Source organism: Nesoenas mayeri, assembly GCF_963082525.1.
Source record: "Nesoenas mayeri genome assembly, chromosome: 17".
NCBI classification, from domain to species: Eukaryota; Metazoa; Chordata; class Aves; order Columbiformes; family Columbidae; genus Nesoenas; species Nesoenas mayeri.
The window spans coordinates 4,925,263-4,945,175 of NC_137565.1; the positions used below are offsets into that span (position 1 = coordinate 4,925,263).

Below are 19,913 nucleotides of genomic sequence, written 5' to 3' on the forward strand. Positions count from 1 at the left end.
AAAAGTTGCTTTATGAAAGATAATTCAAAGCAATAATTTAGCAAACATAATCAAGTAGCGCAGATGGGGATTTTGATGAATAGTTTGCAACATGCAATTAGCAGCTCTTGCAGTTACATATCATTAACCCTCAGAGCACAAAAATTATTTTCTCATTATTAGATGAAAAGGTAAAATTAAGCTGACTAGACAGTAAAGGAACAAACTACAATTAATTACCTTCATTTATTACAGTCATTATTTTAAACTTATTTTTTTTTTTTACTCTGATAGATAGATGAAAACATCTAAATTAAAAGTTTTGTTCTGCTAAATGGGAGGTGAAACTTTGCGATGCTCGGGGTGCACCCACGTGCTGGGGCCATCCTGGCTCCATCCCAAACCCAGGGACCAGCGAGAACCCCCTCGTCACCCCACTTCATCAGCGCCAGGGATGCGGAGAAAATGATTTTGCAGGGTAATAATTTTCTGGGCTCACGATAAATCCGGCCCCACTGGGAATTAACCCACCCGGGTGGCACTTTCTCATGCCGCTGGTCAATATTCATCCGGCTCCTTTGAGCTGCGTTGGGTTCGATGCTGGAGCTTTTCGTTTCAGTGTGTGCGCTGGTAGCAGATGGTTTGGAGTTGCCAACTGTCAGCAAATGCACTGAAAAAAAATAAGGAAAAAAAAAACTCAAAAAACAGCCAGTGGGGAAAAAAAAAAGTATTAAATTATGTTAGTGAGGATAGTAAAATAAGCTTGAAATATTTTCTCCGCTTGCTGCGTCATGAAAGAGGGAAGAGCTCAAGCACCTTCTCCTGGAGCCGGCGGGGTCGGGATGCTGCGGAAAAAGGGGGCAAAACATAACCTAATGAGCTGAGCATCCGCTGCCTCTGCTCTCAGGAACCTCGCCAAAGCATCATTGAACTTGTCAGGAAGTATTACAACAAAATTAAGAACCAGCAGCAATTTTCTTGTGTTCGGGATCCTATGCTTTATAAAGTAAATTATTAATGCATTTTTTTCCTCTGTTAAGCAGTTATTTGCAGCAGTCTCGGTATATTTCTCATTAGAAATAACATCATCTGAAGAACTTATATCGATTCTTTTTTTTTTTTTTAATCTCCAAATCATGAACGTGAACAACATATTTCTATGACGTTCCCTTTAACTAGAGTTCTCAGGCTTTATTTTTATATTATTGATCTTTTTTGACGTGAATTGCTTTTTGGCCTTGTGAAAACGTTGTGAGCTGCTTCTGGCTTTGGAGGAACGGGCTGGGAGTGGGAAGGGATGGGTGTGCAATGGTGGTGTTAGTGTATGATGGGTGCGTGTGCAATGGGTTTGTGTGGGTGTGCAGTGGATCCGTGCATATATGTGATGGATCCATGCACGTATGTGATGGATTCGTGCACATGTGATGGTTTGTGTTGTGGGTGCACGGTGGGTTTGTGGGTGTGCAATGGGTCTGTGCAGGTGTGTAATGGGTCTATGTGGATGTGTGACAGGTTTGTGCAATGGCTTTTTGTGGGTGTGCAAGGGGTCTGTGGGTGTGTGATGGGTCTGTGTGGGTGTGCGATGGATCTGTGCATGTATATGATGTGTCCATGCATGTGTGCGGTGGGTCTGTGTGGGTGTGCGATGTGTTTGTGCAATGGGTTTATGTGTGTGTGCGATGGGCTTGTGAGTGTGTAATGGGTCTATATGAGTGTGATGGGTTTGTGTGATGGGTTTCTGGGTGTGCAAGGGGTCTGTGTCCGTGTGCAATGTAGGTGTGCGATGGGTTTGTGTGTGCGCAATGGGTCTGTGCGGGTGTGCAGTGGGTCTGTATGTGTGTGATGGGTTTGCACGATGGGTCTGTGGGTGCACAATGATCTGTGCACATGTGCAATGGGTTTAAGGAGTCAGGGTCAGACATGGGGCACCAGGAAGGCAGCAAAGGACCTGGCACAAAGTGGGGGATCCAGCCCCCGTCACCCAGAGCTCCCCCTGGGACAGCAGCTCCCTCCACAGCCCTCCCCCTCTCCCTCACTTCTTTACACATCAGCAAAAAAAAGCGAGGAAAATAGTAAAAGCTTGAATGTATTTTTTCATCAGTTTTCTTCAACATTTGGGGTCTCTGCTGCCGCTTTCTCCCCCCAACAGCTGTTCCTCTCTGCTGAAAAAGAGCTCATTTGTGGTTTACTGCCACCAGTATTTAGATGGAAATAACCCACTACTTATCCTGCACTTGATCTCATGGATGTAACCGCCGGTGCGATGCAAATCCCGCGCCTTTGGAGAGGAGGTGCTCAGACAGTCGGTCCTCGCCGCCGCACCGGGAGGACGACCGGCTGCGCCGGGGGGAGTTTTACCATTTTGTCAGTCAATTATAATAATATTTCTGCTTCCAAATGTTTAAAAAGTTGGCTTCGGAAGGTATAATCATGGCACAGAGGCCAGCCTGACAATAGTAATTAATTAGGCTATTACGCATTCTGCAGTGATAATTGCTTTGCTGGAAAGTCACCAGCCATGAAAAGGACCCAGCGCGTAAATGTAATTCATCACGCGACGGCGATCCCGTGCCTCACCTTGAGCCCGTGGATGCTGCGGAGGGAGATGGAGGCGGGGGGGAATAGAAATTAATAGTATGTTGATATATAATGCAGAGGCAGAGCTCGCCGGGGGCTTTGCGGGTGGAGGGAGAGCGGTTGGCAGCAGGTTCGGTGTTGCCGATGGGTGTTGTGGTGATGAGGGGAGCGGGGATGGCGCCGTCTCAACCCCCTGGAGCTGGGGCAGCTTGCGAGGATGTTCAGCCCCCCTATTTTTAGCAATTTTCTCCTCTTTTTAGCAGGGTGACATCGCACTCTCGGGTGGGGACACAGGGTTTGGCCCAGCTTCTGCCCAAGGGAGCAAACACAGTGTGTTTCAAAAATATGGACCCAGTTTCAAAGCAGTATAGTATCAAATTTAGTCCATTTTTTCTTAAATACCCTGTATTTAGTTTGGTTTTTCTACAAAACCTTGATTTTAGGACTGATGTGGGCTTTTTCTGCATGTTTATTCAGCTCTACATGCAGAATAAGAGCAGTTTTGGGGTTGGGCTGAGCTGTGCTGGTGCAGCACATGGAGCTGCTCCAGCAGGAACCACCTCTGGCATTTTGGTGAATTATCCATATCCAGAAAAGGTCGCTGAAAATTTTAAATATAGATATATTCTTTTTTCACTGACATTTTTCTTGAAGTTTAGTGGGACTCTGAAAGAGCAGAGCGGACACCTGGCTCACCGTCCTGCCGATGTACCACGCTGGTGATGCACCGGTGCTGACGTGGGCTGAAATGGCCCCCAGATTGCACCAGGGAAGGTTTAGTTTGGATATTAGGAACAATTTCTTCCCCAAAGGGCTGTGGGGCATTGGAACAGGCTGCCCAGGGCAGTGCTGGAGTCACCATCCCTGGAGGGGTTGGACAGACACAGAGATGATGTTCTCAGGACATGGGGCAGTGCCAGGGTTGGGTTAACGCTTGGACTTGATGGTCTTGAGGGTCTTTTCCAACCAAAATCATTGGTTGAGCCCTGTTGCCCATGGGCTGTGCCTGCTCCTGCTCCTCCTCTGTGCAAATTCCAAAGGGTTCAGGATTTTGGGGGGTCACAGAGTGAGCCCCCTAGCCCTGCTATGTCTCTGCATCCTTATGGACCTGTGGGGGAGCTCCCTGTGTCACCCCAACACCAGATGCAACGCTGTCCTGCTGCCATTCCCTGGCAGAGCTGCTCTTTGGCTGCTCCTCGCCTTCCCCCCTCCTCCCCACTTTATTGTTATTATTTTAAAACACCCTGAAGCCAAGCATTTTTGCAGAACACTGAAGAAAAACCCCCAAATTCCTCCTCTGCTGGAAGCGTGGCGCCGAGAAAGTAGGTTTGTGTACGAGGGGCTATAAAAAGCCCGGCTTATACAATTTTAACAATAGAAAAATGATCTTTGTGCTCCAGTGCCTGCGAGCTGGGAAGGAGAAGGCGATTTGCTCAGGTGGCTGCTGGATTACAAATGAGCCGTTTGCTTTGGGTTTGAATGACAAGGAATCGCAATCTGGGATGGCGGGAGCCCCGCTGGCACTGGGAGGATGGCTGAAGGGAAAAGATGCTCCGGCATGGGAGCTGCCACCAGGCTGAGGCACGAAGTTCAGCTTCCTTTGACAATTAGCCCATCGGTGGCTTAAAAGTGTTTTAATTGACTCGTCTGCTGATGGTAAAAGTGCGTTTGCCAGCACTGAATGCTGGGTGGGTGCCTCTTCCTCCATCACCAGTTGGCACAGGTGCCCAGTTTGCATCAGACTGGTATTTTCTGGCTGGGAATGGGTCAGCTCCATCCCTGGATCGTGCACCCGGGGCAGCAGGGACACAGAGGTCCTTGTGTCCCCATCCCACCTGCTGCTGGTGGGGCTGGATGCGCGGGGTTGGGAAGGGGACCCTCGGCAAACCAAGTGGACCAGAGCCTGGTGGGCCGCAGCCCCCGCCCCGAGGCATCGGCACACCTTGAAAAATTAGGGGGATTAAATGATTTATGCTCATCAATATTGCATGGGAGTATGTGGTACATTAATACATTGTTCGGTTATTGGCGATGTAGCGTGTGAGCCTCACTGGCACCCTGGCAGCCAAGGGGGACAGGGGCTCAGTGTCCCTGTCTTGGTGCATGGGGACAGCACCAGCATCACTCCTGCCCATGACATTGCCCCGGCCGTGCTGTGCCAGGGAGGGCGGCTGTGTGCCGGATCTGGCCCAGCGAGCACAACAACAGCTAGAATTCTTTATTTCTTATTTAAGCGCTGACATTAAATTATAATTTTCATTTACTCAGAGCACATCAATGATTCAGGGCGATGTGACACGGCAGCGGCACGAGGAGTTTAGCCAAAGGCAGCGAGCGGCTGCGCGGGGCACAGAGCGGGCACGGAGCCATGCCGGGGGGACACTAGTGCCGACCACAGGCAACACCTGTCCCAGTGGCCTGGCACCCATCTCTCACCCCCTTTTTCCATCTCCCTGCAGGTGATTGCACTTAGTAAGAGAAGCAAGGAGGCTGAGACGGCTTTCCTGAGCGTGTACAAGCAATTAATTGAAGCTCCAGGTAAGCAACGCGGTGGCGACCTGGCTGCCTAACGAGTTGCGTGCCGGCCCCAGTGCCGAGAGGAGACAGCGAGGACCGCGGCATCGCCGCCAGCCCTGTCCCTTGTCCCCGGCACCGCTGGCATCACCGACTTCTGCTTGCGCATGGTGCTCTGGAAATACTGGCCGAAGAAGAGAGGAGAGGAAGCAGCTTTTGCCATCGCTGTGTTTCAGCCCCTGAGCCAAATGCATCTTGACATTAGGAAAGGAATACATTTGCTCAGCCCTTGTAGTAACACTGCGGCTATCCCCAGGTGTCTGTTTGACGGTAAGTTAACCGAAGTGACCGAGCGCCGGCTCACAGAACAGCTCCTGGCACTGCCTGGGGAGGATTCTCCCTGTTTTTGCGCTGTGCCAGACTTTACACCCGGTTTGGGGCACCGCTTGAAGTCTTGGGAGGGGGAAACTGAGGCACGGAGCAGCTCTGAGGCTTGTGTTGGCAGAGGCTGTGCTAGGGCTGGGTGAGGGGCTGGGATCCCCCTCCCCGCTGCTCCCCTCTTTCCCCCACGCCCTGAGCGGGGGGTGTCGGCTGTGCCAGGCACGGAGCATCCTCCGGCATGGCGAGCTGCACACGGCTGGAGATGCGTAGAAGGGCTCCTGCAGGGCCACTAATTCATTTTCCAGACATTTAGGAATAACAAAATGTTTTAATGATTTCTTAGGGGAATTAGGGAGACATATTTTTGTCCTCATTAAATTTTCTCCTGTGTTACAAGAACCAAATGTCAGCTTGGTTTCCAGAACCCTGTTATCTTCCCTCCTAATGTCCCCATGCTCACCCACCGTGTTCCTCCTGCTTGCACACACGTGCACACACATGCACATGGATGCACACACATGTACACCCCAAAACTGCTCCCCGGGATCTCTGCACCCCCTCGTCCTCCTCCCCTCTCTCTGCTCTCCTGCAGCATCCATCTCTGGCTCCCTTTCTCCTCCCCAAGTCCTCCCACCCCGTCGTTCTGTCCCTGTCCATAACGTGTCCGTGTGTCTCTCGACAGCCGAACTCTTTGTGGAATACTTGACAAGTGCCACATAAGTCCTGATTCGACATTTTTTTTTGCTTTGAATGGCTGCTGTCAACACAAATCTCTGGCAGAGACTGTTACGAAGCCTGATTGCTCAGCAAGTATTTTGATAAGTGAGCTGGCTGTGTGTCTGTAATTACGGGAGAAAACCGTAAATCTTTTGGATATTGTTCACACAGATGTGGCGTGAAGGGAAGGGGGGGAAGCAGTAAAATGTGTTAAAAGCATAATTAATGTCATTGTTGTTGGGGATGATTTGATTTAAGGCTGACTTGGGCTGGTGGAGGGATTCGTAGGGCACCGCTGGATGTGTCGGAGCAGGTTGGGATGGAGGGGTGGAGGAGATGCTGCCCCAGTGGGAGAATTGTCAGCACCAGGGAGGTATCAGGGATGCACATGGGTGCACCATGGATGGACTGTGGGTGCTCCATGGGTGTCCCCTGTTCCTGGAGCTGGCCAGCAGTGTGGAGCAGATGTCACCGGCATGTCACCTGCTAAAGGCCAGGCCAAGTGGCCAGTCTCTGGCACAGGGATGAGCACTGGTCCCTGGGGACACGGGTGCTCCCTGGAGCTCTGTGTGCTCAGGAGAAGGTGACAAGCACCCCAGACACCTCCTGCCGCATCCCACCATCACACGGTGCTTCCAGCTGCTCTGATGCTGTGGTGGGGTGTCCGGGAGCGGGTCTGCTGGTGGCTCAGACACCATCCAGCATGGGAAAAGGCCCCTCCAGCCCTGCTCCCCCATGCTGGGGCTGGGGACACCAGGAGAGGCCCTTGCCCACCGCCCCCATCCCTGCTGCAGCACTGCCGGTGCCACTAAAGGACAGCCAATAACGCCAGCTAGTGGCAGCACTTATTATATAAACTTTAAAAAAAAGTATATATATATATATGTGTGTGTATGTATATATATATATAGTGGGCAAGCTTATGGAGCGATAGATAGACCTGCATGGGCAGCGTGTTCCACTTTGCAGCAGTGATTTACTGATTCCTCCAGGAGCTGGTTGTGCCGTCGGTGGGTGTGTGGCACCACAAAGTCTTGTTTGTCACATCCCTCTCTCGTGTCACCTGTCACCCAGCTGTGCCACGGGGCTCATGGCTGCTTGGTTGTGTTGTCAGCGCCGTCTCCTCTAACCTGTCCTGATGGGGGCTGTGATCCATGCTGGGGGGACCGTCCCCTGCACCGTGGGCAGTATCCCAAGCCCTCCCATGTGGCTCAGAGTGTGACGGCATGTGGCATCCACAGTGCCTTGGTACGAGGAGATTACATGCTTGGTGTCAAGCGTATCCACTCTCCAGCCCTGCAGGTGCAAGTGTGGTTTGATCTTGGTGCAAACATGGTGCAAGTGTGGTATAATCTTGGTACAAACATGGTGCAGCTTGGTGTGAGCTTGTTGCCTGGTCCCAGCAGCTCCTTGGTGCATCTGGACACGTCGCACACGGTGGCAGAGCTGTCCCCGCAGCTGAGGACAGCGTTTTCCTGGTAGTGGAACAGTGCAGTATTAGGACAGTGTAATTAATCCAGCTGAGTATTTTGCAGACTGATGTAGGAAGCAGAGCCGGAGCATCGCTTGCTCTTTTCCCTTCTAAAAGCTCCACTCCCATTGCTTCATCCCAGGATATTGGCTCCATGCAGGGAGCAGCCCACTGGGGGATCACCCTGGTTGTTTTTCACGGGAGGGGAAATGCTGTCCTGAGGAAAATCCCTGGAGCTTTATCACTCAGGCCAGTTCCTCCCGTGTTATTTCTCATTATGGAGGTGAGAGGAGTTGCCGGCATGGATCAGGCGAGGGCTGCCCTAGCGTTTATCCCTGCGGAGGCAGCTCACAGGCTGGCACCGAGCCTCCTGCAACACCCCCGGGGCCGGGGGAGCGTAGGGGGAACTCCGGCCCCCGCAGCCTGTGAGCTGGGGCCCTGGAGCGCAGGATTTAATTAGCCGTATCGTTATCTCAGCTTGGGTACTTACGGGTGTTATTAATGGCTGTGAAAGCATCCAGGCTGGTTGGGGACCACGCTGCATCTCCACAACACCCTTCCATGGTGTGTTCCCACATCCTGGAGTGGGGAAGCAGCCTGAAGGATGCCGAGCCCCAGCATGCTGTGAGCCAAGGGATGCCGAACCGAGGGATGCTGTGAGCAGCCCAGGGGGGTCCCAGCTGGGTCACCAATTGGGTACCAAAGCCAGTGGCGTGCCAGCTGGGCTCAGCACCCACTTCTGCCTGGGTCCCCACAGCCCAGCTCTGGCCGAATCCCGCGGCATGGCCACAGTGGTACCGGGTCCCCTTCATCCTGCACCGCTGCCATCTTAGCCGGGGACTCGCTGAGCAGAAGAGCTGCTCTGTGTCCCGTTGGGAGTAGAGGCAGCCAGTTGTTTGTTTTGTTATGTTTATTTTTTTCCATCACTGTTATTATTTTTTATCCTTGGATGCGTGCCACACGTCCATGCCGTACAGTAGCGTGCCTGCTCCGTCCCACTTCCCTGTTTGTCTAACTTTTTGACCCTGGAGAATTCAAATCTATTTTCTTTTTCCTTCTTATCAAAAAAAGAAAAAACACAACAAAAAAACCCTCTATATTAACCTGGCTCAATAGGAGGCATTTTCTTGAACTTATTAAAAAATCCAGACTTGTAAATTAATTTGTTCATGTTGTACAATGGCAGTGCAGATGGACTCATTAGCATGCACACAACAAATAATTATAGATGAATTTTTAGCTGGCCTGCTTAATGGGCTTGCTGGGTTAATTATGTCAATGTATAATTACATCAGCCCTGGGAGACATAATGGCACACCCTGCTGAGCAGACACCGGCTAATGACGGTGTAATGCTGACAGAGGGAAGACAGACGGCTCGGAAGGCACCTGCTTACCTTGGCACAAACCGCCATTGTCTGTGCCCAAACTGGGGCCACTGGTGCCGCGGGTGCCACCAGTTCACTCGGGCAGGTCATGCCCCCATGCAGCCCCACTGGTTTCTTGGGGCTGTTGATGGAAAACACGGGACTGAGGGGTATCCCCATGGCACCTGTTACTCTATAGGGTGTCCCCATGTCACCCAGCACCCCATGGGGTGCCCTGGGGCTGGGAGGGCACGTGCTCTGGTTTTAAGCAGGGTGCAGAGGGAGGCTGCCCTGGGGTGGGTGGCAAGGAGAGTGGGCACCCAGGGAAGGTGGGAGAGGGCTGGGGGTGCCACCCCTCCCCTCACCAGCACCCCACATCCCGCAGACCCCACGCCAGTGCTGGAGGCTGCCCGGAGCCTGGAGGACCGGCTGCAGCAGCTCCAGCGCCTCGAGCCTGAACCGTCCCCCCTGAAGGACCTTGGCCACCCCTGGAAGAAGCACCCGGAGCTCATCAGCACCAAAGGTACCCCCCGATGCCGGCCACCCTCTTGGACAAGGGTGGCAGTGACAGTCCCCCCATGTGCCTCCGAGCACCCCCAGTGTCTCAGGGCCAGGACCTGTCCTCTGGCCCATGGTCCCTGGTGGCCGTGGCTGCTGTCCCCAGCATGGCTGTGTCCCCCTGCAGAGCACAGAGAGGGGACGTCGCCAGCGACTGGGCTCGCAGCTGAGCCCCTGCGCTCCAGCATCGACAGCAAAGCGCTGTGCGCAGAAACCTCGCTGCAGAGAAATGAGGCAGAGAAGCAAAAGTACGTGAGTACCGGGGACATCCTGGGGCGCAGGGGACACACATGGCTCTGTCCTCCCTCTTGGACAGGGCTGTCTGTTTGTCCTTCCCTCTCCTCTTTCCTTTTGCACCTCCTTTGCTGTCTGGGTTGGGACAGATGCATCCAGCCCATAAACCTAATACACAGTCTCAGGCACTTGAGTGTCCATTTGTCCATCCATACCTGTTTCAAGGTGGTTTTTGGGCAGAGCCGGGGCAGGTTCCTCCTGCTGGCCCCTCACGCCGTCTCCCTGGCATGTGGCTTTGCTCGGACAAATGGGTTAAATCCAGGTTGGCAGATGATCCTCATGAAATGGCCTTTTAATTTGGAGGCTCCCGGCTTTCCCGGTGGCTTCATTGTTATTCTTTAACACACTGCACAGGGAAACAAATGAGGAATCTTTAAACCCTAAATTGCAGATCTCTGCTGTAAGTTCCTGGCAAGTGCAGGCTATAAATAACGCAGAATAACTTTTCCCTGATTGCTTCCCCCCTTCCAATTAATTACGGGTGGGGTGGGCAGCCATTCCCCTATCACAGGGGTTTCAGCCACAGGGATCGGGGCCATTTTCAACCCAAAGTGATTTTTTTTCCATCCGGGGCAATAAATCCCTTAACATCAGGGAGCAACATGGCTTGAACAGATCCCGGCATCAACTGGTGGGTCTGTCCCTGATGTCACCAAGTGATGGGGGGCACAGCGGGGATTCTCTGTGGGCTGTGGGGTGGGCATGGCCGCGGTGCCACCAGCACGGTGGTGACATCTGTGTCTCGCAGGGGGCTGCAGGAAGCTCAGGTCACTTTGGCTGCTCGGCTGGGAGAGGCAGAGGAGAAGATCAAAGTGCTCCATGCAGGTAGGGGAGCCGGGGGGGCTGCCGGCCATGGGAGGGACCAGCCTCCATCCCAGAGCTCACCTTCCTCTTCCTCTTCCCAGCGCTGAAGGCCACGCAGACAGAGCTGCTGGGGCTGCGGTGTAAATACGATGAGGAAGCTGCATCCAAGTAAGTTGCTGGTGATGCCCAGAGGTTGTTGGCAGCCAAGCAGCCTGTGGCAGCACCGGGATGTCCCCACCGTGCTGCTGAATGGCTTGAGGTCCAGCTCTGGGGTCACCAGCACAGGACAGACTTGGACATGTTGGAGAGGGGCCAGAGGAGCCACAGAAATGATGCGAGGCTAGAACAGCTCTGCTGGGAGGACAGGCTGAGAGAGTTGGGTTATTCAGTCTGGAGAAGAGAAGCTCCAGGGAGACCTTATTGTGGCCTTTCAGTACTTAAAAGGGGCCAATAAGAAAGATGGGGACAGACTTTTGAGCAGGGCCGGTTGCGATAGGACAAGGGGTGATGGTTTTGAACTAAAGGAGGGGAGATTCAGGCTGGACATGGGGAAGAAATTGTTGCCCCTGAGGGTGGTGAGAGCCTGGCCCAGGTTGGCCAGAGAGGTGGTGGATGAACCATCCCTGGAGACATCCCAGGCCAGGCTGGACGGGGCTCTGAGCAACCTGAGCTGGTGCAGATGTCCCTGCTCATGGCAGGGGTGGCACTGGGGGAGCTTTGAATGTCCCTTCCCACCCAGGTTGTGGGGGATCCCCATATCTAAGACACCGGCAGGAGCTATCACCAGCCTTAGAGGGCTGGTTCGGTGCCTCCGGACCAGCTGATGCCTCTTGCTTTCCCATCACAGGGCAGACGAAGTAGCCATGATCATGACGAACCTCGAAAAAGCCAACCAGGTGAGCTGGGAGGTGAACCCTGAGCATCCATGTGGCTTGGATGTCTGTTCCCAAAAATGGGTGGCCAGGCTCCAGGACTGGGAAGCCCTGCGAATGGGGGTCTCTGGTTTCCTTCACCCAGTGGCTCCTCCAAACCAGCCTGGTGGGACCTCTTGCCCCATATTGGGGGTTGCTGATGTGTTTGAGCTTCTGCCAGGCTCTGTTTTGGCTGCTGGAGCTGGAGTTTGTCACCTCCAGCCTCTCCCGGGTGTTTTATGGCATGACCCACACCACCCTCAGGCTGGTTTCTGGTGTCATTACTTCTGGTCCTCACTGCTCTTATTCATTAGTTTATTTAATTCTCAAAATGTAAGTACAAATAAATAATAAAGGAGTGTAAAGAGCAATTTGCAATCTCCATCCTGGAGGCGGTCTGTGACCCAGAGACTGGGATTGGGAACCACGTCAGGATGTGGGAAGCTGAAATACATGGCGGAGGCTTGTGGTGGGGGTGGCAGGAGCAGGATGCTCGGGCGGGTGCAGGTCCCTGAGCCCAGCTCTGCCCGCTGCGGGGTGGGACGAGACACGGGTGCCTGGCCTGACACACGTTCTGCTCTCTTGCAGCGAGCGGAGGCGGCGCAGAGGGAGGTGGAGAGTTTGCGAGAGCAGCTGGCGGCCGTGAACAGCTCCCTGCGCCTGGCCTGCTGCTCCCCAACGGGCGCTGCGGGGGTGAGAGCACCCCACCGGGCTGGCAACACCCCAGCACGGCCAGGGGCACCCCCTCGGGGCAGGGAGCACCCCATCACAGCCAGCAGCACCCCGTCATGGCTGCAAGCATCTGTCACAGCCAGGAGCACCCCACTGCACTTCAGAGCACCCCGTTGCATTCAGGAGCATCCTTTTGCATTTGAGAGCACCCATCGTGTTTGGGAACAAGCCCGAAATGCCTGTGACCAGGACATGTTTTTCCCCCATGGGGGTGGGAATGTTGGCCATGCCCTGCCTGCAGCCCCAGGCTCCTGCGGGGAGGGGGACATGCATCCCCATAGCACCCAGTAGAGACCTGTGAGGGCAGAGAGAAGGTCCTAGGTCCCTGTTCTGCAGGGTTGAGTCCTGGGCTCTCCTGCTCCCCATGGGGACACATCTGATGGGGAGGGTGGCCCATGTCCCCACATCAGGTGGCCAGGAGCTGACAGTGTCCCCTCTCCCGGCAGGACAAAGTGAACTATTCCATGTGCTCAGGGTCGAGGCTGGAGGCGGCTCTGGCCGCCAAGGACCGGGAGATCCTGCGGCTCCTGAAGGACGTCCAGCACCTCCAGAGCTCGCTGCAGGAGCTGGAGGAGTCCTCGGCCACCCAGATCGCTGAGCTGGAGGGACAGCTGGCTGCCAAGAACGAAGCCATCGAGGTGGGGACAAGGAGCTTGCCAGGGAGCGGGGGGACATGGGTCTGGCCATGCCGGGTGTGCACCAAGAGCTGGCTGTGAGGGAGGTTGTCCTACCCCTCTGCCCTGGTGAGGCCCCATCTGGGATCCTGTGTCCAGTTCTGGGCTCCCCAGTTTAAGAATGACAAAATACTGGAGAGAGTCCAGCAGTGGGCTACAAAGATGCTGAGGAGTCTGGAGCATCTTTCTGACAAGAAAAGGCTAAGAGAGCTGAGGCTGTTCAGCTGGAGAAGAGAAGCTGAGATGGGACCTTGTTTATGTGATAAATATCTCCAGGGTGGGTGTCAGAGGATGGACCAGACTCTTTTCAGTGGTGCCCAACAATGGAATGAGGGGCAGTGGGCACAGACTGAAACACACTCTGAATATGAGGAGAAACTTCTTTCCTTTGAGGTGCCAGAGCCTGGCCCAGGCTGCCCGGAGCGGGTGTGGAGTCTCCTCCTCTGGAGACATTCAAACCCACCTGGATATGACCCTGTGTGATCTGCTCTGGTGACCCTGCATTAGCAGGGGTTGGACTGGATGATTTCCAGAGGTCCCTTCAACCCCAACCATCCTCTGATTTTGTCACCCCCCTCCTCTGCTCCGCAGAAGCTGGAGGAGAAGCTGCAGGCACAGGCAGACTATGAGGAGATCAAAACGGAGCTGAGGTATGGGCTCAACCAGCACCCATGGGTGCTGCCTCCTGTCCCCTGGCTGGCTGGGTGCTGCCGGTGCCCACGGCAGCTTGATGGCAGCAAAAAGTGTCCCCCCCCTGGTTTCCCCCCAGCATCCTGAAGGCGATGAAGGTGGCCTCCGCCAGCTGCAGCCTCCCCCAGGCAAGTGCCGCGGGACGTGCCAACCCGCTCGCCGGGCTGGGGTGCCTGTGCCAGCCCCGCTGCCGGGGGCTCCGCTGCCCCTTCCCATCCCGGCTTGGCTCCTTGCAGAGCGGATCCAAGGCAGAGGAGGCCCTGCTGCTGGGGAAGGAGGCGTTCTACCCCTCGCAGAAGTACCTGCTGGAGAAGCCCAGCCTGTTGGCCAGCACTGGTAAGGTTCCCAGGTCCTCATGGCATCGTTGGTCCCCCCAGGAGCATCCACAGTACCACTGGGAGCATCCCTGGGGATGTGGATGGCAGGGCTGGATCCTGCCCTGGCTGTGGGAAGGAGCCTGGAGGCAGCAGCAGGGTGGGGGGATGGCCAAGGGCGTGGGATGCCACCTGGGGAAACTGAGGCAGGAGATGCCTCACTGCATGGCCATGGCGAGGGGAACCCTAGTGTGTCTCCCTCTCTCGTTCATCTCTAGAGGAGGATCACTCCGAAGACGAGTCAGGGAAGGATTCTCTGGGCATGGAGCAGCCATATCCGTCCCCCCAGCACGCCCCAGTGGACGAACCCGCCTCCCCCACTCCCGTCCCACCTCTGCCCGGCCCTGGCCTGGCCCCCGATGGCCCCCGGAATTTCTCACTGTCCCCGTTCCCGGGGGGCGAGCGGCTTTCGGGGGACCCCAAGACCCCCCACCTCCCACCACCTACTTTCTTCGGGGCCAAAAGTGGTGCTGTGCCCCCCACCACCGTGCCAGCCGCCAGCCCCCCCGGCACCGAACCATCTGATGGCAGCACTGGCAGCTCTGTGGATGAGGAGCAGCTGGACACGGCCGAAATTGCCTTCCAAGTGAAGGAGCAGCTGCTGAAGCACAACATCGGGCAGCGGGTGTTCGGGCATTACGTGCTGGGGCTGTCGCAGGGCTCGGTCAGCGAGATCCTGGCCCGGCCCAAGCCCTGGCGCAAGCTGACGGTGAAGGGCAAGGAGCCGTTCATCAAGATGAAGCAGTTCCTCTCCGACGAGCAGAACGTGCTGGCCCTGAGGACTATCCAGGTGCGCCAGAGAGGTGAGTGGTTGGGGTTGGGGTGGCCCCGATCCACTCCCTGCACACCCGGGGTGCTCTCTGCCGTGGTGGGGACGCTCGCCAGCCCCTGGTGTGCCAGCAAGACAGGCAGTGGTGGCACACAGAGTCACTGGTGTCACTTGGGGATTGTCCCTGGTGCCCCCGCTCACTGGAGCCCTGGCAAATGGTGGAGATTAATAGTGATTAACACCAACCCCTCATGGAAGCTGCATCCTCAACTGTGCTTTACTCATTTATTCTGACAAGTGCCATTTAATTATTCATTAGGCTGTTTCGTGGCGTATGAATTAATGTGCTTGGGAATTTTTTGTTAAAATAATGAAGTCTTAATGCTGGGGGACAGCAGCTCCTGGCCCTGTCCCAGTGGTGGCCAGTCACTTGTGTCCCTGCGGTGGCACCAGGACAGGGCGATGTCGATAGGATGAGAAGAAATGGTCTCAAGTTGCACCAGGGGAGGTTGAGGTTGGATCTGGGGAACAATTTATTCCCCAAAGGGCTGTGGGGCATTGGAACAGGCTGCCCAGGGCAGTGCTGGAGTCACCATCCCTGGAGGGGCTGAACAGACATGGAGATGCAGTTCTCAGGGACATGGTTTATTTTCAGGATTGGGTTAATGGTTGGACTCGATGACCTTGAGGGTCTTTCCCAACCAAAATGAGTCCATGATTCTATGGTCTATGCATCTGCTGGCATTTCAACCCCAAGGGCTCTGATTTATGCCCTGGATCTGATTCAGCATTAATCCTTCACCTGCAGGAGGACTTGGTGCCAGGGTGGGGACGTGGTCCCCATACCCATATCTTGCTCAGCACCCTGCATGCCCTTGGATGGGACAAGCAACGCGGGCAGGAGATACCGTGCTGGAGGCAGGAGCTGGCAGCCGGGGCTACCAGGGCTCCCAACGCTCCAGCTATTGACTAATTGGGAGTGACATTTGTCTTAAATCCAGCATCCCTAAAAATAACTGAACATGAGGAGCAGTAAATACTTCCTGACATACAAGCGGAGCTTGTAAAACCAGCACCGGTGACAAAACTGTTTTCCTGCCTCTTTGATCAGGTAGCATCACGCCGCGGATCAGGACGCCAGAGACCGGCTCTGACGATGCCATCAAAAGCATCTTGGAGCAGGCGAAGAAGGAGATCGAGTTGCAGAAGGGAGGTAAGTGCTGGCATGTGCATTGCCCTGGGGGGACCGAGCCCTGGGTCTGTCCCGGTGGAGCTGGCACCCAGGATGGACCTGCCCTGGCAGGGCCAAAATGGGCCTTATTTGGTATTTCTCCCACTGACACCCATGGAGATTTGGGATGTGGTGGGAAGAAATGCTGGTGAATACTGTTAGGGACTGTCCGTGCGGTGCAGTTTGTACCTGGGCTTTCAGAAACTTTGGATCTACCCTTTTCTCCCCTCCCTGCCCCAAACCAGATGATTAAATGAGGATTCAGGATCCATCTGGCACGGGGAATCATTAAGGCAGCTGTGCTCGCAGTCAATTACAAGCAATGAAATACATTAAAACAGGTAGTCTGCTGAGAAAGCAGAATCCCAGAGAATTAAATTAGGCAGGAACGGTGGAAAAACAGACAGGGAAAATAAACATGTTTGTTTATTGCTGTTGTTGGTAATGGGATTTGTTTTGCAGTTGTCAAAAAGGAAGCTTGTTGGGAGCTGGGGGCGTCATAGCTTTTGTTTTGTGGGTGCTGCTGGTCCTTCTTATCCACACTCATGTGGACAGTGCTCTGAGCTTGGACTGGGCTAAAATGCCTTTTTTCCTGCATTTTGAATTATTGCCACATGGCAAAACAAAATATGCTGCCCCTCAGGGCTCCCCTCACTCCTTTTCTTTGCAGGTGAACCCAAAATGCCATCAGCGTCGCAGGCGGTGGCCAACGGGGCAGGTGGCAGCAGCTCGGAGGATGCCATCAAGAGCATCCTGGAGCAGGCGCGGCGGGAGATGCAGGCGCAGCAGCAGGCGCTGCTGGAGATGGAGTCGGGGGGCAGGGGGCGCCCTGGGGACACGCCACCCGCCGAGCGCTCCACCTTGGCCACCGTCAACCAGAACATCGTCCCCACCTACGTCAAGCAGGAGGAGGGGAGCAGGGCCAGCCCCGGTCCCCCACAGCCCCCCCTGGCCGTCCTCTCACCCGCCGCCTTCGTCCAGAGCATCATCCGGAAGGTGAAGTCGGAGATTGGTGATGCTGGTTCCTACTTCGACCAGCATTGGGCATCCGAGCGGAGCCTGATCAGCCGACCCTACACCTCTGTCTCGCCTTCGCTCTCATCCTCCTCCTCGAGCTACTCCAGCATGGCCAATGGCCGGGGCTGGCCGCGGGGCGAGCCCAGTGAAGGTGGCACCAATGAGGATGAGATGCCACCAGCAGATGATGAGCCCCAGGTGAAGGTGGAGGGAACCGGTGCAGAATCGGTGGCTGGTGGTCGTCTCTCCTACTACCCCTCCTACGTGCCGCGGACCCTCAAACCCACTGTGCCGCCACTGACACCGGAGCAGTACGAGATGTACATGTACAGGGAGGTGGACACGCTGGAGCTGACCCGGCAGGTCAAGGAGAAGTTGGCCAAGAATGGCATCTGCCAAAGGATCTTCGGAGAGAAGGTACCAGCCTGGAGAAGGGGAGGTCTGTTGTCACCTCTGCTCTGTGACCCAGAGCCCGGGGCTCATCAGTGGCCTCCACCAGCTCCTCCCAGGGACCCCACTCGCCCCATTGGGTTTGCCCTTGGAGGACGCTGAGTTCTCAGGGTCTTATCAAACCCCAAGCAGTCTCCTAGTGGCCACCACCAACTAGTTGGTGGCACTTCCCACCAGGAATTCCCTGTCTCCTGCACAGAGCCCTGCGGGGACCATCCTCCCAGCCCACTGGGTATCCCAGGGCAACCCACCATGGTCCCAGCACCTGCAGCTGGGGCCAAGGGACTGGGATGTACTGTGGGGCCATGAGCGTCGTAGCAACCTGGTGCTTGAGGGGTGACACCTGCGTGGTCCTTAGGTGCTGGGGCTGTCCCAGGGCAGCGTGAGTGACATGTTGTCGCGGCCCAAGCCATGGAGCAAGCTGACGCAGAAGGGTCGGGAGCCCTTCATCCGCATGCAGCTCTGGCTGAGTGACCAGCTGGGCCAAGGCATCAGCCAGCAGCCGACCCCCTCCCAGGGTAAGTGCCACCGCCATCCCCGTGGTCCCCACGCGCCATCGGTGTCCCCAGCACTTCTGCATCTGCCCCCAGCACCCCTGTCCACACCCCGAACCTGAGCAGCCCTTTACGTCCCCCTCTCCTCTGATACATACAATCTGTTTGAACCCGCATATTTAGTCGCTTGGACAATTTAGGGCTGTTATACAGATCCTCAAATGATATTTTGTCAGAAATGAGTTTGAAAGTCATCTAGTTTGAGAAAAAAAGGAAAAACCACAACAAAAATCCTTGGCTTTGTGCCTGGCATAAAGAGGTAACTGTATTTTTTTAATATTACTTCTATTATATTTCTAATATATATTTTATTATACATCGATATTATTGTACATCGATAATTATACATCTCTAATGTTTATATTAGAGATACAATTTTAATATTATTTCTCTAACTATTCTACCGGCTCCTCCAACTTTGCCATAGCCACCAGAAAATCTCAGCTGGCATCCCCTCTCTCTGGAGGGCAGAGCCATGGACACCCCCAAAATAACCTTCCCCCTCCCACTGTCCCCACTGACCCCTCTCCCCTGGTGTCATGCAGCCAGCCCGGCGGAGCCCCAGCCATCCCCTTCACCACCCCCCAGCCCCACTGAGCAAGAGAAGGGCTGCCAGGAGCCCTTGACCTTGGCCTTGGAAAGCAGCAAAGAAAACCAGCAGCCCGAGAGCCGCTCGACGCCTGCCCTTGGTGGGAAGACGTATCCCAACAACCAGGGACCCCTGGGCATCCAGGAGATCGTGGCCATGTCCCCGGAGCTGGACACCTACTCCATCACCAAGAAGGTCAAGGAAGTCTTGACGGACAACAATTTAGGTGCGGATCCTCTCCCTGCTGGGGTTTTCGGGAGCTACTGGTGAGGCTGCATGGATGCATCCCCCCCATTTCTGTAGCTGCAGACCCCCGGGTGTTCAGGGGGGTGGCTGGCTGGGAAATGGGGTGCACCCCCTCCGTGTAGGGGGCTGTAGCACCCACCCCTGCTGCTCTACCTCCCTCTAACCGCCTCTGCTTCTCCTCCGCCAGGCCAGCGGCTGTTTGGGGAGAGCATCCTGGGCCTGACGCAGGGCTCGGTGTCCGATCTCCTCTCCAGGCCCAAGCCGTGGCACAAGCTGAGCCTGAAGGGGAGGGAGCCCTTCGTCCGCATGCAGCTCTGGCTCAACGACCCCCACAACGTGGAGAAGCTGCGTGACATGAAGAAGCTGGAGAAGAAAGGTGAGGGTCAGAGTGATGCATCCCCTACCCCAGGTCCAGGGTCTTGGGCACTGTGGGCTCCCAGGGCTGGGGGCGCGAGCGGCGCGCAGCTGGGTCTCCTCTCCTACAGCCTACCTGAAACGTCGGTACGGGCTGATGAGCGCCGGCTCGGACAGCGAGTCCCCCAGCACCCGCTCTGAGTGTGCCAGCCCCGGCCTGCAGCCGCAGGACCTCAGCCTCCTCCAGATCAAGAAACCACGGGTGGTGCTGGCCCCAGAGGAAAAGGAAGCCCTGAAGAAAGCCTACCAGCTGGAACCCTACCCCTCCCAGCAGACCATCGAGCTGCTCTCCTTCCAGCTCAACCTCAAGACCAACACTGTCATCAACTGGTTCCACAACTACAGGTACGAGTGCTCCCGGGCTTTGGACGTCTGATGGTGCTGTGCCACCAAAAGTGGTGTCACTGTTCCTCTTCCAGCTCTTCCAGTCCCTCTTGCCTAGATGGGGAGGTGCATACCCATGCATGGTCACTGGAGGTCCCCAAGTGCAGGATTGCAGCCACCTTGATGTGGGTTGTTCAGCCTGGAGAAGAGAAAACCCTAGGGAGACCTTATTGTGACCTTTCAGTACTTAAAAGGGGCCAATAAGAAAGATGGGGAG

At 55.3% G+C, this 19,913-nt stretch overlaps 1 protein-coding gene across 1 annotated transcript in view; it reads left to right on the forward strand.

The window, feature by feature from the left end:
• CUX2 (cut like homeobox 2) overlaps positions 1-19,913 on the forward strand; it is a gene marked incomplete at both ends in the record, with an annotated part of 62,930 nt that overhangs the window by 41,347 nt on the left and 1,670 nt on the right. The window contains 17 exons of the mRNA XM_080355569.1: positions 5,016-5,094; positions 9,391-9,528; positions 9,691-9,811; positions 10,606-10,682; positions 10,763-10,829; positions 11,509-11,557; positions 12,161-12,265; positions 12,751-12,942; positions 13,570-13,628; positions 13,748-14,004; positions 14,261-14,849; positions 15,927-16,024; positions 16,713-17,476; positions 17,868-18,027; positions 18,609-18,878; positions 19,086-19,274; positions 19,384-19,657. Of these exons, the coding sequence (XP_080211695.1) occupies positions 5,016-5,094; positions 9,391-9,528; positions 9,691-9,811; positions 10,606-10,682; positions 10,763-10,829; positions 11,509-11,557; positions 12,161-12,265; positions 12,751-12,942; positions 13,570-13,628; positions 13,748-14,004; positions 14,261-14,849; positions 15,927-16,024; positions 16,713-17,476; positions 17,868-18,027; positions 18,609-18,878; positions 19,086-19,274; positions 19,384-19,657 (3,488 nt within the window). The remainder of the gene's footprint in view (positions 1-5,015; positions 5,095-9,390; positions 9,529-9,690; positions 9,812-10,605; positions 10,683-10,762; positions 10,830-11,508; positions 11,558-12,160; positions 12,266-12,750; positions 12,943-13,569; positions 13,629-13,747; positions 14,005-14,260; positions 14,850-15,926; positions 16,025-16,712; positions 17,477-17,867; positions 18,028-18,608; positions 18,879-19,085; positions 19,275-19,383; positions 19,658-19,913) is intronic.